Below are 27648 nucleotides of genomic sequence, written 5' to 3'. Positions count from 1 at the left end.
AGGGCTAGGCATTATAATGTGCACTCGCCCTAGTTTTATATAAATTCATAGTCTCTAAGAACAGTGACCGAAACTCACCAGACTTAGAGTAAAATTATCGAATAACGACAACTTATTATAAATAAAGGATGGTGAGTATTAAGAAAATTTAGTACAATAATAAAATGTCTAATTGAAATTATCTATTTTTGAGTAATATTGATTTTTAGATGGATGAATTATGAATGTCATCGAATCAATCATCGTCGAAAGATTGCGAGAATCATAAGAAAGGTATGACAACAAGGTCTGAAATTGATAGAAATTTTATAATCCAATTTTGTAGTTCCGCTTGAGTTGCATTACCAATTGATGTTAAAAAGTGAATCGATGTTAGACATAGATGAAATGAGGGTTATGTTAGCACGAGGTGTGTGCTAACCTTACATAAACACAGGCAATATGAACTTAAAATTCAAGCGGGCAAGTCAAAATTCGACACGTGTATTTGGGGGACATGTGTCGGATCGATTTTTGGTGTTGATTTGTAATCGCACACTCCGAGTTCCTTGAGTTTCCACTCCCACCCCATCATCTGCACGGCGTGTAATGTCTCAGCTTCGGTGTGTTGACGTCGAAGCATACCCTCCTGTAATTTTTTTTTATATAGTACATAATATTTAATTTTCATGTCAAAAAACAGAAAAAAGTCCAGTTAAAACATGTACCTATTTAGCCATTGCTTGAAGCAAATTGTATAGCATGAACTGTGTCTGTTTACGTCAAAAATAAACCTATTTTTATGTAAGGTATGGAAATAAATAAAGGTCCTCTTTGCCTTGCAAAAATGAACGGCTCGCAACGCGGTAAAAAAATTCTGGCGCAATGAAGGGTAGCATGTGTTCAAGAATTTGCGTAATCATGGCTGTACAATCTACATAATATGAACTGTATTTTACCTTAATTTTTTCCCACTTATCATCCACCTCTTGCAGCCAAGAGTTGATCTGTCGGCCATTGCACCGCGATCGTTGCGCGTTTCGTTTCTCCTCTTGGTCCGGAGCAAGAACATTGTAAACCTCCTTGTCTCGTAGTATTGTGCACACAGAGAACGGTAGAGCCTGAAAACAATGATTAACAAGACAATTGATTTTACGAAGAGGAGTAACAAAAGTGAATTCGAATTTCAAATATTTTGTGCTTGGCTAAACGTGGCACGGCAACACGCTATTGGTAGATCATGATAATATTACATGGATCGTTATTGGCAGCAATTGATCTTTATTATAACAAATAAGTAATTGAGCATACCTGATTGGCTACAGCTCTTTCAGCTCGTCCATGGACTCGTAATATTTCTTGTTCAACAGCTAATACTAATTTTTCCTTCTCGACCAAATGTTGTATACGAAGTCTTGTCCTGTACGAATATTTTCATTATTTAACATCATTTATTCATTATTTAATATCTATTATTGATTATATTTTATTTTATCAAGGAACTTAGAATTTACTGATAGCGTTTTGTTTTTCTCCAACAAGCAACGTCAGTAGGCTTTCAATCTTCTCACAGTTCAAACATTTTGAGCATTTGGCTTTTTTTCTACATATTATTATTAATATTTACCTTGCTTTCTCCTGGCTATGGAACTCATTGAACATCTGTGGAGGCAAGTTCGGTGGTACCTCTACAATCGGTTCTAAATCCACTTTACTCTGTAGCGTGTAGGTGCACCGATTCATTAGATACTTGTTGAAATCCTTAGGCGGCTTGGGCTTTACGGGAAACAGGGATTTCTGACGACGCTCGATCTACAAGAGTATAGCAAGAATAAGTATACTAGCTAGCAATTATTATTGATTCGATAGACAAATGAAGTACTTGAGGAAACTGCTTATTTTGTTATGTAGTTAACCCTTATAGACCCGCCGTGCCCAAACGAGAACACTTTTAATATTAAGTACTTAAATTTTTTGTCATTCAAAATTATACTCATTTTTATTATTGTAAGTGTCAATTTGCTAAAAGTGTATTTTCTTATTCTTAGAATGTACAAATAATATAAATATAAATAGATCACAGTGATTTATAGTGATTTTTCTGAAGCTGTTTCTAACATCCGAAATGACGCCAAGTTAGTATTTTTTATTTTTAAGGTTTTCTTTTAATTATATAACATTTTTTATAACACTATAACCTATAAAATATATACATATTAGTGTAAAAAGCTTTATCTTTATAAGATCAGGAGTAGTTTTATACAAGACGTGTCCCTATATGGGGCCAATAGGCACATTGGATGTAAATTATTCCAATTTTTGTCCACAGATCAATTTCGTATAATCAATGAACTGAAGGGTATTATTGAGCTATGATAAACACTATGCACTTCAGGAATGCCATGATTGAAGATGATGGTGGAAAGATATATTTAGTCGTATTTCCTTCGCAACCATATTGTGTCTCTTTACCAGTTTTTCATTACTCCAAGGGGAAGCTGGCTATTGTATATCGGATACGAGAGGACACTTGTCTAAATGTCCTCTCGTATCAGTCAAGGATATGAAAAAAAGAAAACGACGAGTTTGACTACCGTTTCGACCAACTAAATCAGAATTTGTTTTACATCGGCTGGATTAGAATGTCTATGCGAACGGGGCAAGCTATTACAGCGTTTTTCTTCTGGGAAAGGTAAACAGATGTATTACTGTTGAAAGAATGTGGACGTTAATTTCCTACATTTTTATATATAGCTATAACAAGGATATAGGAATAATAATTGGTGGTAACTGGTAGGTACTGTTTACGCACATGCTGGATGTAGCAGTAGCAAACGCGCCATGCGTTTGCCACTGCTACATCAAGCATCATCAAAGTAATAAAAACAAGAATTGAATCAGATCAGCAAATCAACACACAAGCGGTAGAATCCTGCAATATCTGTACTGCCAAACCTGCAGCATGAGGGGTCACTTTCCCGGAAAACTGTCCCAACAATTGCGTTGTTCTGGTGGAATAGCATTATAACACGGTACATTCATAAAGAGTGTATCGAAAATTTTCACACCGTTTGATTCCATTGGCCCCATTTGAGGACGGAATTTTTTTCAATATAAAAAATAAAAATAAAAAATAGTTTTTTTGTGTTTCCCTTAACATTTTATTGGTTTCTATAAATTAATAAAGAAATTTCATATTTTCTACGGCTCAGTTTCATTTAGGTCTAAATGGGTTAAGTATGTGATATGTCATAACAAGACAGTCTAAAGACAGTACTTTGCAAATTGCAACTCAAAATATATGAAGATAATATAAAACAAAACTTCTTATAAAACCGTTTAAAATACTGTGCACAGCGAATGTGTTTTTTGACAGATTGATCTGTGCTACGAGGGCTGCTATTTATGTATCCGGAACTGGCCACTTACAAGAACAATATTTAAAAAGTAATTACAACATTTGAAAATAGAACTCTTTGGTTGAAGAATACATTTTGTTTCATGTGACTGTCAATTATTTTTCCATTGTGGCGTCATTTTGAAAATTGCGTGTCTTCATTTGCCATGGATTTAACGCGTGAACATTTTCGTGCAATGATTTACTACGATTTTCGGCGTGGGCTAAATCAACAACAGTGCTTTATTCAACTCACCGCAACTTTTGGAGATGAAGCACTATCAAAAACCACTGTTTATCACTGGTACAGTGAGTTTAATCGTGGGCGGTCTATGCTCACGGATGAAAATAAAGAAGGTCGCCCAAAAACAGCTGTTGTCCCACAAAATATAGATGCTGTGCGGGAACTAATAATGCGTGATCGTCATGTTACATATCGCGAGATAGAGGCGTCCTTAGGCATAAGTATGACGAGCATACATAAGATATTACACGAACATTTGGCTGTAAAAAAAATATGTTCGCGTTGGATTCCGCACAACTTGACAATCGATCAAAAACGGGCTCGTGTCGATTGGTGCAAAAAAATGATAAAAAAATACAACCGTGGTACGTCAAAAGTCGTTTATAATATCTACACAGGTGATGAATCTTGGATCTATGCATATGACCCCGAAACTAAACAACAGTCAACGGTGTGGGTGTTCCAAGATGAGCCGAAACCAACAAAAGTTACTCGTGCAAAAAGTACTTTGAAGCAAATGGTCGCCTGTTTTTTTGGAATTAATGGACATGTGGCTACAGTGCCATTAGAGAATCGTAAAACGGTTAATTCTGAATGGTATACGACCATTTGTTTACCAGAAGTCTTTGAAGAAATAAGAAAGGACAACCGACAACGCAGAATCATATTACATCACGACAATGCTAGCTGTCACACCTCAGCTGAAACAACTCAGTTTTTGGAGGGTCAAAAGATCGAATTGACTGGTCATCCGCCGTACAGCCCTGATTTGGCAGATTTCTTTTTATTTCCATACGCGAAGAACAAATTACGTGGTCAACGTTTTTCGAGCCGCGAAGAGGCTGTTGATGCGTTCAAAATGCACGTTTTGGAGATACCTCAATCAGAATGGAAAAAGTGCTATGAAAATTGGTTCCAGCGTATGCAAAAGTGTGTCGATCATCGCGGCGAATATTTTGAAAAGCAATAAAACCATATTAAATGATATATGTTTGTTTCTTTTTTTAATTCCGGATACATAAATAGCAGCCCTCGTAGTCTTAAAGCCGAGTAGTGCCGACTACTTTCCGATAATTATTTGTTTGTACGTAATTTCACGTGTTTTGTATTGCATTAGCAGTTAGCTTGTCTTAAGACTGTCGTGTCTCGGATAGAACGAAAACCCGATCATAGGGACATTGTATTACCTGTTTACGAATATGGATATACATCTGGTAAGGGTTAGAGTGTGTGATGTTGTGAGCTGCAGTCGTGCTGTCTGGTGCCTGCTCATTCTTTGCCTCACGAGAATGACTGTCCTTAGATGCCTTTATCTTCCTCTTCCTTGGATGTAATTCTGGAGAAGTACCAGGGACCGTTATGAGTAAATAGAACCAGTTTAACCTACCTACTCAGAAATGTGTTTACAGTGTGCAATTAAACCTTCCGGCCAAATTTCGATACATTGACCCTTGTTAAAAAAACTACGGCCGGTAGGTTTAATTGCACCCTATACATTTTTTTACAAAATGAATTCGGTTAAAGGGTTTTAAAATAAAGTTAAACCTGATTCAGTTCTGCCGGACGATGTAGATGGCCCATGATCGTCGTGTCCCTGTAAATTAAACACACCATTATTACTCTATTATTCTTTTACTACATAACACCATACCATCTACATATTTCGGCCTCAACACAAGTTAAAACCAAACCAAACAACCAACAAAACAGGAAAAAGTATTAGTCGAGAAAACTTTGTGGAAACACTGCACTAAACCTACATTCCCCAGTTTAGCTAGGAGGGGATAGAAAATATCCGACAAAAGTGTAATAAACGAAATTAATAAAAAAATCATTTGGAAAACAAAATTTTTAAATAAAACGCAAAACAAAATACTAAAAGCTCAGGCATAGAAATTCTGCAACACTAACAAAATATTAACATAATATGTGGGTAACAGTCACAGTTTTATGCATTTCAATGAATATTATAAACAATAATGTTATTAATGTATAGCAAGACCTTTTTATTAGAACTGTGTCCCTATCGCCACACGCTCAAAAATGTATTTTACTTGTAACTTATTTTTTTCATCGATAGCAGGTTCTTCCATGCTAATATCAATATAATTAATGAAAATGGAGATTCAAAAAGATTCACAATTTGTTGTGGTCACAACTCACAGCTAAAACATCTACTTTACACTTAAGGCTCAGTTCTTGTCATGGCTTCAATGAAAAAGCTTACATTGCATTGTGATTTGTGGCAAACTATTTTCGTGTCGTTGCTGACGTGACACTGACGCTACAGCCTAAGCCCTACAGCATTGTGGTAATAAGTAAAATTCATGATTTATATTATTATTTGCTATGACATAAAGTGTAATAAATTTTGTTGACATTTGTGATTAGCAGCAAACCATCGTGAGCGTTTTCATTACAGCCACCTCGAATTTCAAGAAGAAATTTTACTGTGACCACAAAGCATTGCAAACTACTTCGTTCTGAATCTGATACATTAATCAATATTATTAATGAAAAATAATCGGAGAGTAACAAAATACCCTAAGGTTTATAAAAAAATAAACAACAATAAATGATTATAAAATACAATTCGCTAGTACACCTAACAATCTACAGATACTTACGGACTGTTGTGGACTCTTGTTAAAATTGGTTTGGTTTGACGAGCTGGACCGAGTCTCGGTATGCGGTGAAGTTCTCTCCTTATCAGTGTCAGTTGTTCTGTGTGATCGTAAGACTCTTTGGCCGGCCTAAAGGAAAATAAATTGTTGCAAATCTTTCATAGCCTGAGGACTGCTATAATATTCAGGAATTTTGTTTTTCATATGGATATTATGCAAAGACACATTTTCTTATGCTCAATTTGATACCTATTTCAGCATGCAGGTATGTTGTTATAGAAAATGTTTGAGCACAAATTAGTACCCCTCCTAACTAACTAGAAAGTTGCATATTACAACTGTGATAGTGAATTTTGATAAGTCAAGTTATTCACCCCATGAATTCTAAAACGAAACCACGAAAGTTATGTTGATACAAATTACAGCTTATGTTTACACTGACCTTTCCTCCTTCCGAAGTTCTCTTGTCATCTGATGTTCCATCTGAGCTGTCCGACGTCTGACCGTTGTCTGTGCTCGTACAGGGAATGACATAGGGCAGGGTGGAGGCACTTCCTCTACCCTTACCACTCCCCCTTTGCCCAGAACCACCTGATCCAATTACAAACATAAGTGTGCATTTGTCAAAATTTGCAAAAAGATAAGTTATCTTTTTATTTGTCTCAAACAGCTTTTCTTTTTAATAATTTCATATTATTTTCTTTTTGACTATCCCAAGACCTTACTTATAGTACACAAATGAAAAACAATTACTGCAACTGTCACATAAAAAAATATTAATACAAAACCCAAAAAAGGTAAGTAAAGCACAAGCAAATCCAGTTAAAGGTAGTAGAGTTACGAAAATCAAGAACATTTTTTGCATGCCATAACAGTTCACTTAAATCAAATAGAAAAAAAAAATGAAACAAAAATATGGGTACAGAATTTAGGCTGTATTCACATTAAGTCGCGTGTACTGTGGTCTGTGCGGCAGCCGCGCGACTTAATGTGAAGGCAGCCTTATACCTTACAACAATAGAAAACATAGTTTATCCAATATAACCCATCTACTTCTTATAATAAGCAAATATTTTGTACCTGCTAGCTTTCTTGGATGATGTGTCAGAAGTGATAAGTCAGAACTCAGAATCGTATTTTAGGATGAAGTAAAAATAGATTTGTTTACTATTTACAAAACATCAACAACCTCTATTCGGGAATCGTATTTTATTATTTACACCAATTTAATAATATTCTGCTATTTACACCAATTTCATATAATTCTCATTTATTTTTAAACATAAAACAGGGTGTAGCTAATAAAAATATTTTTTTTTAATCTTAAGTAATTTAGACATAATATATTTTTCCACCATTCTGTACACATATTATTTGCCATGTGCGTAACTAAAAACACTTAAATACAAATCTTACCATCACCTTCTTGTTCATTCCTATTATTGGAGCCACTTGCTCCTCCAGGAATGACAATTTTCAGAGGTGGGACCTTCGGAGCTGATGATTCTTGACTCTTCTGATCATCACCGTCACCATCATTATCTTTTGCTTGATTTGGCTTAGGGCTTGCTACCGGGCTTTTTCTATCTTGCTTGTTTGATTGAGATCCAGATGACCCTTTGGTGTTGCTTGATTTTCCCTTATAAAATATATAATATTAATCACTTTGTAAATTCAGTACTCCCTTATAAAGATTCTTCTATTACATAAAAGCTCATTCATTGTTATCATTACAGACAAAAATATTAACTTAATTTTATAAAATTAAACTTAAAAACCAACAAAATATGGACACGTGAGATAGTGTATTATAATTTTTTTTAAATGTATACTTTACCTGGTGTGAGCTTTGAGCATTGGCCTTTGTGCTGTTGCTGCCTTTGCCTTGTCCCTGTGCGCCTTTCCCTGAAGATGAACTTCCCGATTGTCCTTTGGCACTACTCTGCGATGTACCCTTACCCAATGACGCCTGTCCAGTTTTACTCGCCGGGCCCGGAGGTTTGCTACCAGTTAGGATTCTGTTAAGATATTTTAAAGGAAACCTTACATAAAATCTTTAGCTTCTAATTTTTTGAATAAGAAAGGAGATGCTCTAAAGTTATAGGTATTTTTTTCAAAAGACTGCACAAAACATTGAATACATACCGATTGGTACCACTTCTTGCAACTGGAGCAGGCTTGGCCATAGGTTCTTTCTCTTCATTCTCTTTTCTCTTCTTGCGTTTGGAGACGTCATCTTCTGCAGCCTCAGCCTCTTGAGTGTCTTCAGTGTATGTCCTCTTTGAAGCTGAAGTACCCTCATCTTGAGTGGAGGACACAACACCGCTACTCAGCTGCATACCATCTAACAGAGAAACACAATTTTGTTCAACACAATTTAACATGTAATTCAATAATAATATTTAGAAAAAAATATAATAAGCTAGTTGCCTATTTTTTTTTTGTTACTATTCTTTTTGTGGCAATTATAGGACCGCTCAAAAATAGAAACACCGGCGAAAGAATGTCTCTGATAGCCTGAAATTTTTCCAAGATTGAAAAATTTTTAAGCCAATTTTGGTGAACACAAACCTGATTTAAAAATTTTGAATCGAAGTTTGATATTTGACAGCCATGTGTGGAAGGTTGTATTTGCCTATAATTGCTTGTTTGCGTATTCGTCAATAATGTTGCCAAATACAACAAATAGCCAGTAGCAAATACAAATAGCCATGTGAAGTGCCAGCATTAAATATTGAATGTATGTGGTATGTTATTTGCATAACTTATCAAATGGTATTATATAAATATAAAAAAAAACACTTTCCTATCCAACTTTAAATGCTCATAACAAATAAAATACATAAGATATCAAGCTGAAATTTTCGGAAACACTCATAAATATTTGTGATTCTAGGCTATAAAAATTATAATTCTGAATTATTTAGATAGAAATTCAAGCACAATTTTTTTTAAACTAATAATCTTTAAATCTATTATGCACACAACTCATTAGTATGAATTGTAGCTTGCCACATGAAAATAAATATTGAAAAAAGGCACAGCATTTAAATCAGTCTTTCCTAAAGTGGGTGATAACTCCCCCTTGTGGGCGCTAAAGGTCTACAAGAGGTTGGTGTCAGACCCAGAAAAAAGGGGGCATTGTGTATTAATTTTAAAAACATAATATTTTGTTCTCAAAGTGGGCAGTAGACAAAATAAGTTAGGAACCCCTGATTTAAATGAATATATGAACTTAAATGTCCTAAACACCATTTTACCATTTTATACTTAGTATGAATACAATAAAAATGCAATAACTTTTATTAGTAATTTTTATGAGTATCTAGATATGATTGCAATAGATAGTTACCATCTCTGTTCTCATTGTTACTTCCTTTATCCTGGTTTGGAGTTTCTTTACTCTCAAACTGTTCACCTTGTGCTAGGCCCTCCATTTCAGTTCTCTTACTATTGTCACTACTCGCACTTGCATTGCCACTTTTCTTAACGCTGTCATACCTTGTTCTGCCAACGTTGTTAGCTCTCGCGTTATCTATATAAAGATTAGAAATAATTATTACAACTAGTAAAACATTAACAAACAATTAATACACAATTATTTAACACTTAGTATGTAATTATTGATACACATATTTTAACATCGAATCTACATGGATCTCAGCTGAATACAGAACAAACATTCCGTTGCGGCAATGGACTTGAAATAAGCAATTTTTCAATTGTGCACGACAATTTTAGAGGGCATACGACACGGTAGTGTAACATAACCAGTAAAGAACAGACACAAGAAAAATTGGTACAACCGGAAAAATAATAAGTCGTCAAAATATAATAGGCACAAAGTGAGTACAATAATTATTATAATGAACATATTTACCAAATCGGAGATTTCGAATAAAGTGAAGCTAAAGTAATGGCAATGCAATATGACAAGCATGCAACAACCAAACATGTCACCTTTTCATATCGCATCTAATTATGTTTATCGTCGCGTCAGTTAGGTCAATACTATTAGTAGTTCACGAAAGGGTCATTGCATGAACGTGGTTCAAATGCGGCATGCAATGCAGAATTGAATTCCACAACAAGAAATTATTATCTTATATCGTTGACTCGCCTTTAATGTGCGAGAGCGCCCTTCTTTGCATTTCACGTTCACAGACACTTTAGGAAAGATTTTCAGTTGCCGATTATGTTTTCACATCAAATTCTTGGCTATCTCAGTTTGAAATTTCACCATCACGAAGTTGACGTTACTGAGCGGCCATAACGAGAATAAGATACACGCCCCAAGACATTTCGTTTATGAACAGCACGACAAATATACACTATGTTTTGTAAAATAATTCAAAAAAATAAACAATATTCACACAAACCAAGTTCAAAGGTGAAATCGAAGCATAATTTTTATTCTAAAGTAAATATTACGACAAACGACAAATAAAATGACAACAGACAAGTAGTAGAGCCCAAGCCGCAGGGCGCAGAACGTTCACCCGTGCGAAGTTCACGTCACGTGTAATATGCTCCGTTCCACGTTCTTTACAATCAAGTTGTAGCCAAATTATTGTCTGTGATTTGTAATATTTTGTAGTTATTTACATTCGGTGCACAATATTAGATTTTTTCCCGTCCAATAAATATTTATTTTTAAGCATACTTTCGATGTATGAGGCGAAATAATTTCCTATTTATTTGAAGTTGAATTTTTTTATTACGCACGGTAGTAACACAGTGAGAAACGAAACGTAATATTTGATATTGCGGCCCAAAGAGAATGTCATATAATGCGGCCATTTTGTTACCTATTGTATTGGATAAGGCGGGAGATTTGAATTTCAAAGGATGCGAATAACAAATAACATGTTTTTATTGTTCTATGCAAATAACAATAAACGAGAAGAAAATTATTGTAGTTGGGGAGGGGAAGGGGGGATTTCGGGACAAGCTCGAGCGTGTCAGATTAAGCTTTTATAGACTTCCGACATATTCTGTCTAGTTATCATGGTACAAATCAGACACGTGGTTGGTTAGAAAAATATTTTTTTTAATACTGAAATGTCATCGGATCTGTCAGATTAAGATAGGGAATGTTAAGTATATCCATAAGAAGCTTTCATATAAAGCACTGACGATTCAATGGTTAGGTAAAGTGCCTGACAGACATACGAACTTAAAGTACGCGGGTTTTGAGTCCGCGAACTTACTCGGCTCGCGTCGGTGGTCGGTGCTAAACGCACCGATCGCGAACTTAACTCGGCTCGTCGTCTCGTCGGTGACACACGAGTACACTGGGTTACCATGTCGTCGACGGAACAAGCTTTGTGTTATTTAGGAATAATATCATATTACGTTTTAAAAACTAAGAAAAAACTAAATCGAAAAGTTTAAGTGTATACGTACGTACATATTTTTCACACAGATGAAAACCAATTTCGGTTTCGTTTGACGGCTCGAAATTGTTGCTCTATTCCGCTAGGTATATTAACTTTATGGTACCAAGGAGATTTATAGTTTAGACAATGAATTTTCTACGTCTACATGTAGGTACATCAGCAGCATCAGCTATCGATGAACACCAATAAATTAATATTTTGTTTGATAACATAAAATAAATTGAGATTTTGTTGATTATTAAAGATTTAAAATTAAAAAACGTTTTATTCGACTGAAAAATGTTAGCATAATTTTTAGCATTAATTACAGTAAATTTTAACAGTAGTTTAGCAAATTTTGTATCAGTCGTGTTGGCAATACTGCCTAAGGCTGCGTCCCCATCAGACACGACGCGACGCCGCCACCGCGATACGGTACGGCGCCGCACCGTGACACGGTGCCGTGTACGGTGCACCGCGCGCCCCTATTCTGGTGAAACTTCCGAACAAAATCTGTGTCCAAACTTAAACGAGGCATAATATGAAAATACATATCAAAGTCGCGTAATGCAAATATTATCATGTATACAGAGAAAATTTTATCAATAATAAATAATAGATAAAATTTCCTCGGTTTCTTTTTTACCGACTTCAAAAAATATTTAATGATTCTTTTTCAATCTTCGTCTTAGTAACAAGAGAATATTTTTTTCGCGATCCATATCCATTATCCAGACAAGCACACTCGTTCGAGCGCAAATATCGACTGAATAGGGACGCACCGTACGCGGCACCGTGACATGGTGCGGCGCCGTACCGTATCACGGTGGCGGCGTCGTGCCGTAACACGGTGCACACGGTGCCGGCGCCGCGCCGTGTCTGATGGGGACAGAGCCTAACTTAACTTCGGAACTTAGGGTCCCCGCCTACTAGGGCATGCACCCGGTTCTACCCGGTTCCGAAATACCCGGGTATACCCGGATATTTAAATGAGTCTGTGGAACCGGTTCTAAGCGCTGGAGCCGGGTCGACCCGGTTCTGATAAGATTTTTCTAATTTTGCATTAATTACTAATTTAAATTACGCGCGTCGAAGTATCGTGGAGCTTTTGATATTTATCGAGCTGGCAACGCCGCGCGAGCACGCTATTGTCGCGGGTACACCTACTATACATGCACACTACCCCACCGCCCGCGCCAGCAGGGTGACCATGTGGCAGGTTCCTGCCATTTTGGCAGGATTGGCGTCTTATTTTGGCCTATGGCATGATCGGTTGAAGTTTTAAAAACTTGGCAGGTTTTGACAGGATTGGGGTTTCGTGTATTCTGTGTGTGTGTGTAATCTTGAGTTTGTGGTCGATATTATCATTTATCAATTATTATCAGTCATAGTAATTGCTTGATGCTTGGCTTGTGAGTCTAATTATTGATCATAGTTTCATTGACAACATCTTGTGTGGTATCGTGGGTGATAGTTTTATTGGTGGTGGCACTAACAACTCCCTGGTGGTGGCTTTATTCCTCTAGCTATATACTATAATTAAGTATTATAATTTATATTATAGTATATAGCTGATAGAGTCTTAGCCCATCATCGCGTGGCCATTTTCTGCTTATTTTCATACAAGTAGTGTGCGTGTATTTTCTTGAATATTTCTATTTGTCGATCATTTCGAAGCACATTATGATACAGGAAAGAAAGTCAATTAGTTCATGATATCGATTAACTATAGTTCAAGTGATGAGAATCCCTAAACACACGTAAAAAGCTATGCAATTTTTGTAGCCAAATTATTACTTGATGTGACTTTTAGCACTAATGCCTTATATTATAGCATGAAGGGATTGTTAAATTTGTAAATCATCTTTTTAGCTTACAAAATTACCGATTGAAAAGCCCAAAAAACGTTGTTCAAAACTAACATATTTAATGTCAAATCCACGTGTTTGAGGCATTCTTTGGCAGTTCTTATGGTTTATTATTTAGCGGAACCACAAAACTCAACAAAATCTAGCATAAAATGTTCACTAAAAACCTTTATTAACACTTTTATTACATGAAATATGCAGCCGACTCCTTTGTTGTGACCGAGCAGGTCGGACCTAACTTGACACGCTTTTCACTCATATACACCGATATAAGGCTCTCTCCTACAGTCTATCTCAATGGTTTAATCTAATTAAAAAATTGCAATAAATATGTGTATTTTTACTTGATTTTTACTTTTCTTACTTTAAAACAACACAGTAAAAAAAGTTAGGTAAAGGAACCGGGTGACCCGGTTCTGACTACCACTGGAACCGGGTACGCAAAATCTGGAACCGGACCCGGTTCTGCATGCCCTACCGCCTACGAATAATAAATTTTATTATTCGTAGGTCCCCGCAGATATACAACTTCAAGTTGGCCGATTATCGTACAAACCACAGAAATAGATCAAGATAGAAGCGCCACGCAAAAAAGTGACACGCTCGTGAACTCATACAAATTGGAGCGACATGGCGCTTCTATCATGATCTATTTCTGTGGTTTGTACGATAGTCGGCCAACTTTAAATTGTAAGTCTGCGGGGACCCTTGACCTCTAGAGGTTCTCAGATAGGGGACTAAAATGGGGTGAAATGGTTCCTGTAAAAACGGCAGTGTTTGCTTCGCGATCTACTTGGCGGCCCAGCGGGGCTAAAATTGTCGCTTAGAAGAATCATGATATGAATCATAATATGAATTTGTTGTTATAGCGGCAACAGAAATACACAATCTGTGAAAATTTCAGAAGTCTAGTTATAGCGGTTATTGAGTTACAGCCTGGAGACAGACGGACAGACATCGAAGTCTCAGTAATTACAGGATGCCGTTTCTACTCTTTGGGTACGGAACCCTAAAAATGATTTTTTTCGACACTTTCTTTAAAGGCGATTATCTCGGAAACTAGAACCCTCCACAAGGTCCCTTTTCCCAGATAACGTCACATTTATCGGTGGACTCATTGCACCCAGTACTCAGTATCTATTTGTGCAGCCTGACGGACGCATGCGTTGCATATCGATTGATTTGAGCTTTATAATTTATATATCAATCGTAATGCAAGCCCGATGACGTCAAAGGTTTTTATTGGACGAGACTTCATGTTTTTTAAATTTCTCTTTGCCCTAGGTCACGAGCCTTTTTACATTTTTAATCCCTGGCTGTGTATGGCTGAGAAACATTTTTCGTCTTTTGAGGGATTTTTTTGGCATGGGGTCTGGGGATGAGATGATCAATTAGATATTTTAAACTAAATGACGTCCGCAACTTCGTTACGCCTAAATTCGTTCAACGCGCGGGAACCGGAATTTTTTACAGGATAAAATAGCCTATGTCCTTTCCACAAACTCAAACCATCTCCATCAGCAAAATCGCTTCAGCGGTTTGGGTGTAAAGAGGGATCATAGACTGTAGACAGTCAGACACAATTTCGCATTTATGATATTAGTACGTTTTTTTTATTCATTTAAGCGGCAAATACCTGAACAAGTACAAGTAAAATACATAGGTACACTTAATACACTATATTATATTGTAAATGTAATGGAGTCTTGTAAGCTAAACCGGTTAAGTCCCAACAAACTCTACCGTACCTATCAAGGTATAGATCTGCTCAGATAAACTGTACTTACAGGCTACAGCTACATAGATATTAGATAGTGTCAACTGTCAACTAATACCCAACTGCGGGGCTAAAATGGTCGCTTTGAAGAATCATGACATGAATCATAATATGATTCATTTTTCTAAAATCGCAAAATGCAACTGCTTGCAATTCATTTCTGTATTTTTGTACTGATTTGACATTTTGTCGGTTTGACAGTTTTGACAATTCATTTGCTGAATTGATTGAGAGGAATTGCTAAATATGACCATTTTAGCCCCGCAGGTATACTAAATACCATTTGGTTGGAATTATAAATAGGAAAGTGTTTCTGTGTGTACCTGTAAGTTGTAACCTGTTACGCTCAAACCGCTTCCGGAAAAATATACGGTTCCTGCGCGATAAATGAATAGGCTACTTGACCTATTATATTATTCAGTTTCATTGAAGAAATGCATATTTCTAGTAGAATTTCACCTAGGAAATCGTATTTCACTCTTATCATGAAATAAAAGCTTATCTATACTAATATTATAAATGCGAAAGTATCTCTGTCTGTCTGTCTGTCTGTCTCGCTTTCACGCCAAAACTACTGAACCGATTCTAATGAAATTTTGTATACAGATAGTCTAAAGCCTGAGAAAGGACATAGGCTACTTTTTTTACTGGAAAAAAGGGTTGTAAGGGGGTGAAAATGCGTAAATTTGTGCAAATTAAGTTAGTTCCAACAATTCATAATAGATGGCGCCGTGCGTCTTCTACATCGCGCTGACGCTTGCTCAAAAGTCTTCCTATAAGACGTGGTATCATCTTACATTTAAGTTTCGATTTTTTTCGATTGTTATATCTATTCTACGGTATTAAATAACTCAGTACTTTATCTGTGCAGTGACGTAACCTTAAATCTATCAATGATAAATAGTTTATGGGTAAAGTTGTGTAATCGGAGGGCTAAATAAGCTTTAAAATTTGGCATAAAATATAAAGTTTAATATAAAAAAATGAAATACTTATTGTGTGCACACTGCACAGCTGTATTGATTTAAGGGGTACCAGGGTTTTTTTATAAAAGCTTTTGACACCAATTTTGTTGACATCGCGCGCTACAAACTGAAGTCCACGCGGACGAAGTTTCCATTCCAATTATATAAATACATATATATATATATATATATATATATATATATATATATATATATATATATATATATATATATATATATATATATATATATATATATATATATATATATATATATATATATATATCTCGGAATCGGCTCCAACGATTTTCATGAAATTTAGTATATAGGGGGTTTCGGGGGCGATAAATCAATCTAGCTAGGAATCATTATTATATCCTACTAATATGATAAAGCCGATAACTGTATGTGAGTTTGTACGTTTGTTACTTTTTCACGCTTAAACGGCTGCCGGCTGGAGCGATTTCGACAAAATTATACGAGGAGGTAGGCTGCTTTAAATTCAATAACAAAAAACTGAAAGCAGTTTTGCTGTAAAAAGGCCATTGCCTACAATGGCCTGTTAACAACATTTGAATGGATTTTTTTAAAAAAATAAGTGAATTTGTGCTTTCTAATGAGACTATATATGAGCAAGCATTCGTAAATTCAATAACGAAAATCTTAAAGCAGTTTTGTTTATTCTTGTGTACACTGGGCCATGTTTTACCTCAAGTCTTCGCGTACGTAATGAACTAATGACTAATGAGTAATGACTAATGACGTATATTTTGCGGCTGGCTGGCGCCGCGCCGGGGGTTGTCACCCCAGTCCCCACATAGAGATAGCTATTACCTGTAATCTGTGTTGTCTGATAAACACAAATATTGACGGGGGAATCATAAATTAGAATCTTATTTGGCAAATGATAATCCACTTTATATTATTAGTCCTTCGATCGCGGATTCTTGGAAATCTATTGTTCTCGGGGTTGAAGCGTTAAAAGTCCCAACTCCCATGAAATTTTGTATTTGGGTAAATTATTTCAATTATATCAAAAATATTTCTATTTCAATTATTGCTACTTTATCTCGTACCAGTCGTACCTACTATTTTTACTCCAAAAAGAATATTAACGACTGTTTGATTGATACAATATTTATTATTTACGTCTGCATAGAGACAGTTAATGATTACGTCTTAAAAAATCAAACTATTAGAAAAAGATACGTATCTATAAAATAATAAAATGCCTTTAATGATTATTATAGCTTGGTTAAGCAGGTAAATAGTAATAAACAAATATTTCATAATATATCTGATTTACATAATTATTATTTTAATAATTATTTTATTCTATTATAATATTTGTGATTTTGGATAATGATGACAGATCAACTCACGGCGCCACTTTTGTCCTTTGCTTTTCAACAAAATTAATATCTGTTACACTTATTGAGTTACTATCGTTAAATAACTTGTACTACTACAATCACACACTTTATAAAATAATGGCTAAAGGAAATATTAGTATTGTATTTAATTTTTAAGTAATCATCAAAAACAGTTTTGGGACTTACGACCTTTACTTTCGTGCTATAATGCGGGAACCGTTGTTACGCGATATTGTTCACTATTAGCTGCAGCGCAAAGTGCAATCCTCGCGGGCACAATTCATGGAATCATTATATCACGATTGTAGGATAGCGGGGTGTGTAGGTGGGACTAGCGTGCTTTGATATTTTTGACAGTAAGGTCTAAACTCTAAACTCTTATGATTTCTCCTACCAGTTCCACTCGAAGAACGTATTTCGGAAAGGAAAATATCGCTGTTACCATAGACCAATGCTGTTACTATCGGTAAAATATTTTCATTGCAGATTAAGTCCTCATCAGTCTTTACCTACCCAAGAGGCAAAAAATTCTACTCATACTTACTAATATTATAAACGCGAAAGTTTGTGTGTACGTTTGTTACTTCTTCGCGTCTAAAATGGCTGAACTGATGGGACTGCGGAAAAACATCTTTGATAATTGTAAGGAGTTAGTATGAGGCATGAGCCTTTGCAAGGATCTATCATCTGAACACCACAACAGTGCGGTCGAAAAGCGTTTTGCAACCGGATCCCCACAAGTAGAACGTGTGAAGGCATTTACAGAGAACATTTGCGGATGGGGCAATCACTCTACGCCCCTGCGCTATTATTGTTTATTTGTTAAAAGCAAAGGATACGTTGCGTCGGTTTTATCCCCTCAAAGAACAATACAAATTAATTGTCATAAATATGCTTGCGTCCATGCGTCAGTTTTGGCTAGTTATAAGTCTGATAAAATTAAAGAGGTGGACGGTAGCATAAATATGTATTTGTATAAACTTTATCAAAAAGCCTGAATGGAAAAGTGTTTATAAGGGACCATTCATTTGTAATTTAAGGGACAACACTACTCGTGTGACTTTCTGATAAATAAATTAACATAATATCTAATACGGGTAATACCCAAAATTATGTACTTTTAATAAGTATATAAATATAAAAAAAATACTTTTCCATACTTACATTTATTTTGAAAGTAAAAAAATGCCATCATTGACATTGTTCATAACATTTTTCGACCTTTAAGAGGATTCCACACCGCCATTTTTTCCATACAAACGTTGTCCCCTGTTTCCTCCCTGGATAATGCTAGTAGGGTTATATTTTTTTTCCTGAATATCTACGGCCACTAATACAATGTCCCTATGTTTTCTTTTTTTTCATAATTTAATTATTAAATAAGATATGAACGTTCAAAAACCCAAAAAAATGGCCAGATTTTCCACTGTCTTCAAACGTCCAGAAAACAGATTTGGATAGATTATACAAAAAAAGCAAAACATAGGAACACAGCTCAAGCCTTTTTTTAATCTTTAATGAAAAAAGTACTTAAATCGGTTAAGTTTTGGAGAAGGAATCAGGGGACAACGAATCGTTGATTTTCTGGATTTTCTGCAGTTGTCTCTATCGCGTTCTGCGGTATAGGCTTGAGGTAAGGGAGACAGCTATAGATATTACACGTACTTTTTTTTCATTTCTCTAGCCGCTGTGGTATCCTCTTAATTATTAAAATCCTAAAGGGATGATATAAATAACTCTCTGATGGATGAAACCATAGGTTCTTAGTAGTGATGTAACGAATGTTGGATTTTTCAGATTCGCGAATGCGAATGCGATTGCGAATATTTATCTTCAACATTCGCGAATGCGAATATTTTAAAATTTCAAAAAAAGCGCGCGTAAAATGTTCGACAGGTTTGACGTTTCGTGTCGGCTATGTTTAAATTGAACATAACCGAACCGATATTGCTTATAGTCTGTCAAGAAAGTGAAGAAATTAAAAAGTGGCAACATCGTAGTGTCATCCCATTTTTCTTAGATTGATTTGAAAGGGAAAGACACTAAGATGTTGCCACTTTTTAATCTCTTCACTTTCTTGACAGACTATAATTGAATGAATTTAGTCACAGAAAGTTCATTCTAAGTTTTGTTTTGTTTTGAGGTTAATTTTATGTTTTATGTTTCAAGTAAGTAATTGTTTAGTTTTTTAGTAAATAGAAATTGTAAACTTTATTTAAGAATGATAGTAAAGTAATAATATACTACTAAATGAATGCAAACCTTACATAGTTGTAACAAGGCTGATTAATGTTAGATTTGATAAGATCTCTGAAGTTCTTTTTTCATAAATGACTAATGAGGCTTTAATTTACAATGTAGAAGTATGATTTAATAAAAATATCTAAGTGTTATCTATTGTATTATTATATTATTTCAAATGCATGCATATGATAATTTCCTTTTTGATTATTAAAACATTCGCTAAATATTCGCATAATTTTTGGAATGCGAATGCGAATGCGAATATTGAAAAATACGCGGATATTCGCGAATGCGAATGCGAATATCCGTTACATCACTAGTTCTTAGTAGTGCCTCATGTACTTAGAATACCTGCGTGTTTGTGAAGCATTGTTGTTGTGTGCAATATTGTTTTCTTAAGTGCTATATTAATTTATAAAAAAAATAACGCCTATTAAATAATTACCAACAAATATATTTTTAACGCGTCTGACAAAGTTTTGGCCCATAAAAATAGTCTTACACTAAATGATACTAGGTCAGAATAATATTCTACAAATTATATATTAATATTAGCCACTTAAAAATAAGGAAAGTAAGACAAATTTTTACACACCTGGTACCTGCCCAGGTGTCACATGTAGTGCTTCACAAACACGCAGGTGTTCTAAGTACATGAGGCACTACTAAGAACCTATGATTTCATCCATCAGAAAATAACTTATGTATCCTTTTAGGATCTAGGTCTATCAGGAAATCTCTCAACTTTCTTCACCCAAAATCCCCAGTAATAATAACAATTATTTATACTTCAATGCTGGTCCTATACAAAATTAATTAACTTATTTTTATACAAAAAGAAGTTACATTAATATGTCATATAAATTTTTATTATTGTTTATAGTTTGCCATGACTGGAATTGGTAATGGATCAGCTGTTTTCTTAACAAAATATAAATGTGTAGCAAAATGAGTGTGCAACTAAAAAATTATTGCCAAATAAAATGTGTTTGTACTTTGTAATCAAAACACCACATCTATCTTTTTAATGTTGTGATGCAAAATATCTTCTATTAAAAAAAAAACTAAATTATTTAAGAAAAAGGTATGCAGTTATACACCAGAAACTTTGTTAAATTTGTACTTTTTTAAGTAATATTGTAAAAAAAAAATTTCTGGTATACACTTTTAATAAAGAATAAAAGTATAATAAAAAACTTACCTCTTAATGACTGCAAATATTCATAAATATGAGGTGCAGCATAGTCAGAGGGTGTTTTGCCCTTTGCATTTCTGTGAAATGGATCGGCACCATGTTCAACGAGAAATTTAACCATTTTCAAGTTTCCAGATGTGGTTGCGTCATGAAGAGGCGAGTCATCGTCTAATCCTTTTGCATTAACATTAGCGCCACAATTCACAAGCACCATAACAACTTGTAACCAGCCATAGCTGCATGCCTCGTGAAGTGCTGTCCAACCTTTGATGCAATTAATTAAAAAAATGAGTAGAAAACAGAAGCAGAATGTAAAAAAATGTACATTAAGCCAATACACACTTGTTACACAAAATGTCACAAAACTAAGTGGTAATATTTTAGGGTGTGTATGAGTCTTGTGTATAGAGCAGGGGTTCCCAATCTTTTTTAGCCTGCAGCGAAGTTACACATTAAAATATTTTGGTACGGCGCCCTCGGCCCTACTTTACCTAGTTATTACAAAAAGATACATATATAAATAAACACCTTTAATAATATTATAGTTAGGTAAGGCAGGTAAATAATAATAAACATTAATTATTTAACCAACTACTGGCTTTACATAATTAATAATATGATTTTATTTTATATTTGTGGTTTTGGATAATGATTGAGGATCGACTCACGGCGCCCCTCTAGCCTTAGCACGGCGCACCAGGGCGCCGTGGTGCACACTTTGGAAACCCCTTTCAGCGCTGCTACTTTTACTGTAAAAGTAGCAGCGCTGAAAGAGAAATTTTTTTCACTTTTGAATGGGGAAACTTGTCCATACAAATCACAAAAAATTGGGCTTTCAGCGCTGCTACTTTCACAGTAAAGACTCTACAAGGAACACATACACACCATAAATGGCCTAGGATCCCACCATAGAAGGACCTTCACCGAGTTGGTTAATGGATGAAAAGTATTTTATATTATGCAATTGCGTATGTCAACAAATTTATTGCAAGTGGGTTGCCTAAAAAAATTTCAGTCCAGAATAAAAAAAAAATAGAAAAAAAAAATTCTTTTTAACATTTCGCTGGTTTGGTTAATAGACAATTTCCATACCAATCGAAAGTATGGAGCCCATAGAATATAAAAACGTTAGGATGTCTATTTTTTTCCCGTCACAACTCTTGGGTAGGCAGGTAAATCGATACTATTAGTGCTACTACCCGTCTGGTTAATGCTTAATGCATATTCTACGGGCTTCACAGTTCACACTTTCGACTGGTGTGGAAAAATTTGTCTATTAACCAAACCAGAGAAATGTAATTTTGTTTTCTTTTTTTTTATTCTGGACTGAAATTTTTTAAGCAACCCCCTTGCAATAAATTTATTGACATACGTAATAATTATATTATAAAAAATACTTTTCATCCATTAACCAGCTTGGTGAAGGTCCTTCTATGGTAGGATCCTATGCCAAAAGTATTATCACTTAGTTTTGTTACACCCTGTATAATATTATAAATCAATATAATTTTTCATAAGGCAACTAAATATTTAAACTATACATCTAAAAATGCAATTTAAAGTAAGTAAAATAAAAAAATATGATCTAAAAAGCACTAGAGACATTTTTTATAAAAATGAAAATTACAATTGCCATCCTTATTTTACTTTGGATTTTATTATTGGAATTTTTAATTAAAAAAAAATGGATATTGCCTATTGTAACATGTAAAAAACCAATCATATCTACATACTGAACATAAAATGTAGCAATTTTATAATAATAATAATCTACTTAATGATTATTATTTGCCATGGTTGATGGTATAAAAGTGACTTGCTATTCATATGTATTGTATATCACCAGTGGCTTTAAAACTATTATTTAATATTCCTATGAAATTGTAAATAAATATTTTCTATTCTTATATCTCATACGAAAGTTCTTCATGTGTCATTTGTTAAGGACACTATCACATAAAAATTAGCAGGTCGGTGTCTGTCAGTACGAATATCGACGTTAAATTAAAATAACATTCATATCATCACGCCTTGTACAGTGGCGGTTACGACGCTCGCCGCGTTCTTGATATTGCGAAAATGTATAAAGAAATTTCAGTGTTGCTTATAAATAAATATAAATGTAATTTATTTTTAAATAAAATTTTTAGCCCTTCGTACAGGGGACTAAATAAGCAACAATTTTTTGTAAGTACATTTATTTTCCTTAGTTCAGTGTATCCTAGCTATACTGGTTATCCTATAGCTAGATACACTGACTAAACCTATTAAGCAGACCCCATTTTTAGGGTTCCGTAGCCAAATGGCAAAAAACGGAACCCTTATAGATTCGTCATGTCTGTCTGTCCGTCCGTATGTCACAGCCACTTTTCTCCGAAACTATAAGAGCTATACTATTGAAACTTGGTAAGTAGATGTAGTCTGTGAACTGCTTTAAGATTTTGATACAAAAATGGAAAAATTATTAAAAATTTTAGGGGTCCCCATAGATACAAGTAAAACAAAAAAAATATTTTTCATCTAACCTATGCGTTTGGGGTATCTATGGATAGGTCTTCAAAAATCATATTGAGGTTTCTTATATAATTTTTTTCTAACCTGAATAGTTTGCGAGAGAGACTCTTCCCCCCCCCCCCCCCTCTAACTTCTAAAGTAGGGGCATGATAAGTCTAAAAAAATATATGATGTACATTACTACAAAAATTACCAACGAAAATTGGTTCAAACGAGATCTTTTTATATGTCATGATTTGTAAACCTTAATTTAACTTTCATTAAATATATTATCTTTCATTTGAAACCAAAACATCCTCGCAGTGTGACTCCTAACTCTTTAAAATGGTACCTGAAAATCGCTGATATTTGAGAAAAAATGTGGTAGCAAACCTCCTTAACAAAGAAAATAAAGCACTAGAGGAGAACTACTTACTCAAAAAAATTTAAATAGATAAATTGTTCAATTGTTTCTTTTGTTTTAGTAATCTAAATATTAATGATGATGATGTTGTTTCTAAAAGAAAATTGTTATGAAGAAAATAATAAAATACATTAATTTGCACTAATTACATGAAAAGCATTATGATGTGTAATTGATTTGTAATAAGAAACTGCTGATACATATTATGTTTCCGTTATAGTAGGACAGCGAACTACTAAGTGGACATAACAATTTTATTGGGTTACCACTTACCACCCATACTAATATTAAAAGGAAAAAAATTGTGACTTTGTGAGTTTGTATGTTTATGACTTCTTCAGGCTTAATCATTTCAATTTGATACCACATTCACTTGAAAGTGGTGACCAGATGAAGGGATCCATGAGTAATCGAGGGAACTTCTCAAAATATTTTATGAAAACATTAGGTGACTTTAGTTTCATGAGAAGTATTCTAAGCATATTTTACCAAAAGGTAAGATTTTGCGCCAAGGTAAACCATGGCACAGAATAGATAATAGTACAAGTAACCATGGTTCGGTAGAAATCCCGACTCTTTATACAATACAATATGTGGGGGTTTCAGTGTTGTTTTAACAACGGAAAATATCTGCTAATATGCAAATTACACACATCATCATCATTACCATGAACCATTATAATATGCATTGTCCCATTACAACCCTATTATTGGTAATTTTCATAGTCTATTTTCTTATATCAAGACTCATGTTTATATGTTGAAAATTATAGATATTGTTGTTTTAAAATATATGATTTATCTTGGTACTATGGTTGCTATGGTGGCAATTTGGCAACGCACCTGCAGCCCTTCTGATGTTGCGAGTGTCCATGGGCGACGGTAGTTGCTTACCATCAGGTGACCCGTTTGCCCCCTTATATAATAAAAAAAAAAAAAAATTTGATTGTGAGATCCAGCAGGTGGGAATTGTTATGGAAACTTGGTGATTTTGATATTAGCCTCTGAACCCCACCGACACCATATCAAGCTATCCGTAAAAATTCCTCTGTGTACCACCGGCTCGATATCGAGCCACCTGATTGCACTCGACCTCACAGTTTTTTTTTAACTTATTTTAATGTGTATAAGATTTAATTTCGTTTGATCTACGTATTATTTTTTAGAGTATGAAGTTAGCTACATAAAGTATGCACTTAATTTGTTGTTGATTGGTGCAATTTTGTAAAATTTAAAAAAAAAAATTAGAAAAATTTAAATGGCGCCATAGAACTCGGGTTTTACGGCTTAATAGAATTTTGACATCCTGGTATTCGATAGGTTAAAAGAAGTTTTCTAAGCATATGCTACCAAAAAGTAAGATTTTGCACGAAGGTATATGGTACATGGTCCCGAACATGCTGAGAGACATCCTGACTCCTTATATATACAAGGTTGGAGCTTTTAGCATTGTTTTAAAAACGAAAAGTATAAATGCTAATGTACAAAACACATTCATCATCATCACTACCATTACACCATGCACCATCTCAGTATGATCCTATTATTATTGGAACTTTTCATAGTACATAAATATTATATTTCACTTAAAAACCCGAGGGTAACACCTAATTAAAGCTATGTTACCTTTCATGTTGAATATTAACCAACATTTTAAAATTATTTAACTACAAGAGCACATGATATTTGTTAGGTATTGTGATATTACGACAAATAGTAGGTAAACCTACTTGAGTTCAAAAAAATCATTAGAGTTAAAATTGAGTGCTTGCTGCACTTTTGTAAATAAGAGTTTTTCTCTATAAGTGAAGACTTAGAAAGACAACCACTTATAAAATACAAGAAATGCATGATTTAGTTTTAAATTATAGTAAGTAAGAAGCCCTAAGCGGGCGCATCCGGCCGCGATAACAATAGATAAGCTATTGTGTCTCGTTATTCCACGATCGATGGGTTAATTGAAAATAGTATTGAAAACCTACATAAGTATATAATTATTTATCTTGATCATTGATTCTTAATTTAAATCTAAATGTATTACAAGTAGTTTACCAGCAAAGTCGGGCTCATTTGGATCTTGGCCTTGGTCGAGCAACTTCTTTACTTGTTCGTGGTCTCCCTTAATTGCTGCTACATGAAGAGGCGTTTCTCCGTGTTCGTTCCGTTGTTGTCTGGTGCGTTTCCGTTCTTCTGCAGGGGTCGGAGCGGCTGAATACAAAAATGGCGGGAAGTGCACATCTGACTTCTAACATCAACAATAACAAACACTCGGCGACACCACTCACCTGGGGGAGCATCTTGGGACGATATCTGCATCACCAGGGCTAATTGCTGCCGCTCCGACATGGGTGCTATGACTTGGGCCCTGGGCGCGCCGTCAGGCCCGCGCCCGGAACCTCGCGACCGCGACGACGACGGCATGCTTCGACCATAACCACGCGTCTACACACAAAATTAAACTATTTCACAAATGTGCTACAGCAGAAACTGTTTTTTTCGTAGTGTTTCACTAACGCGCCAATAGTTGGACTCATTGGGTAAACGGATATTTTCTAGCACACACCTTTTTTTTTACCCCAACCAGAATTCTGAATTTACTTTAATTTATACTGAGAAACTTTCTATTTCACTTGAGGTGAAAATAAGTCAAGACTAAAACAAAACATTTCCGAAAATTACAGTGTCGGTCACAGACATTGCGACGAACAACGACAAAACGACATTTCAACAAGCAGACCATTGACTTTTTTTTTTTATTCGGGATAGGCAAAGGGAGCGTTGCCCATACAGCCATTTCTGTCAGACCATTGATAATGATCACAGATCAGAAAACAATGTTCATCATGTTTAATAGTCTGTCAAAAAAGTGAAGAAATTAAAAGGTGGCAACATCGTAGTGTCCATGGAATTAATATGTACTACGGTACGTAGTACATATTAATTCCATGGTAGTGTCATCTTTCTTGCGTGGCACTGATCTCCATAAGGCGGGCGCCAGACATGTGATCATAGAGTATACATTATAGCAAGCTATAGAGTGCTTCTAACAAGGTATGAACTGTAAGCACGAGTGTGAACATATTTTCCTATAAGCGTCAAACGATGGCGCATGGAACATCACTAGACTTGCGTTACACGTTTGACAAGTATCTATAGAACTTCTGCTTACGATCGGCACAACGGGGAACGAGCGATGTGCGCGCTCTATAGCTTGCTAATGTATACTCTAAGCATGTGATCAAATACGCAAATTCGCCAAGTGTTGCACTGACATTTGCCTATTTGTGCAAATTAATTGCTGGCATTTTCCTATTTATGCAAAGTTTGCTCAAACTTTGAAGCCCATGTCTGGCGCCGGCTTTATACAAGTTGTATAATGAATACGACCAATGATGTTCTATTTATACAGATATGTTACCTCCATACTATTTTCCGGCTTAAATCTCTTCCGAACAATTTTCAAATTCAAAATTGCAAACATTGACAAATTTGACAAATAAGTGAAACAAAAGATACGAAAAACCATTTACATAAAAGAGACAGTTCTATTTTTAAACGTTGAATCGTATCGCTGTCTCTTTCTTCGCCTGAGCTATGACGAAAATTAGATTTTCTTCAGATTGTTCAAAAAAATAATTGAAAATGTAAATAATCGAGGTATTTACTGCAATTAAGACATGTGGTAAG

The 27648-nt window shown here is 34.9% G+C and overlaps 1 protein-coding gene across 8 annotated transcripts; it reads right to left on the bottom strand.

Annotated features, from left to right (window-relative positions):
* Positions 1-255: 255 nt before the first annotated feature.
* Positions 256-26688, bottom strand: LOC121738279 (ankyrin repeat domain-containing protein 11). Of its 8 annotated transcripts, none has more exons than XM_042130235.1 (16): positions 26525-26688; positions 26247-26403; positions 26014-26169; positions 21051-21308; positions 9597-9779; positions 8390-8588; positions 8082-8262; positions 7661-7883; positions 6687-6835; positions 6248-6373; positions 5166-5214; positions 4808-4974; positions 1607-1791; positions 1291-1399; positions 939-1100; positions 256-628 (listed from the first exon to the last, which is right to left on the bottom strand). In XM_042130235.1, exons 2-16 carry the CDS (start codon positions 26380-26382, stop codon positions 455-457), a joined length of 2457 nt encoding a protein of 818 aa, XP_041986169.1. In that variant the 5' UTR covers positions 26383-26403; positions 26525-26688; the 3' UTR covers positions 256-454. The 8 variants fall into 8 exon arrangements, with proteins under 8 accessions (XP_041986169.1, XP_041986172.1, XP_041986170.1 ...); XM_042130238.1 differs by having other exon boundaries at positions 4808-4956; XM_042130236.1 differs by having other exon boundaries at positions 7667-7883.
* Positions 26689-27648: the final 960 nt, after the last annotated feature.

The sequence above is a fragment of the Aricia agestis genome, chromosome Z, assembly GCF_905147365.1.
Source record: "Aricia agestis chromosome Z, ilAriAges1.1, whole genome shotgun sequence".
NCBI classification, from domain to species: Eukaryota; Metazoa; Arthropoda; class Insecta; order Lepidoptera; family Lycaenidae; genus Aricia; species Aricia agestis.
This window is presented reverse-complemented; position numbering and strand designations above follow the sequence as displayed.

Bases quoted from the DNA above. Each gene is read 5' to 3' on its own strand.
- LOC121738279 (XM_042130235.1), bottom strand. From the start codon at position 26,382: ATGCCGTCGTCGTCGCGGTCGCGAGGTTCCGGGCGCGGGCCTGACGGC. The intron at 9,780-21,050 runs GTAAGTTTTTTA...ATCTTTATATAG, and splicing joins ATATTTGCAGTCATTAAGAG to ATAACGCGAGAGCTAACAAC. The intron at 1,792-4,807 runs GTAATACAATGT...ATACTCTTGTAG, and splicing joins ATATCCATATTCGTAAACAG to ATCGAGCGTCGTCAGAAATC.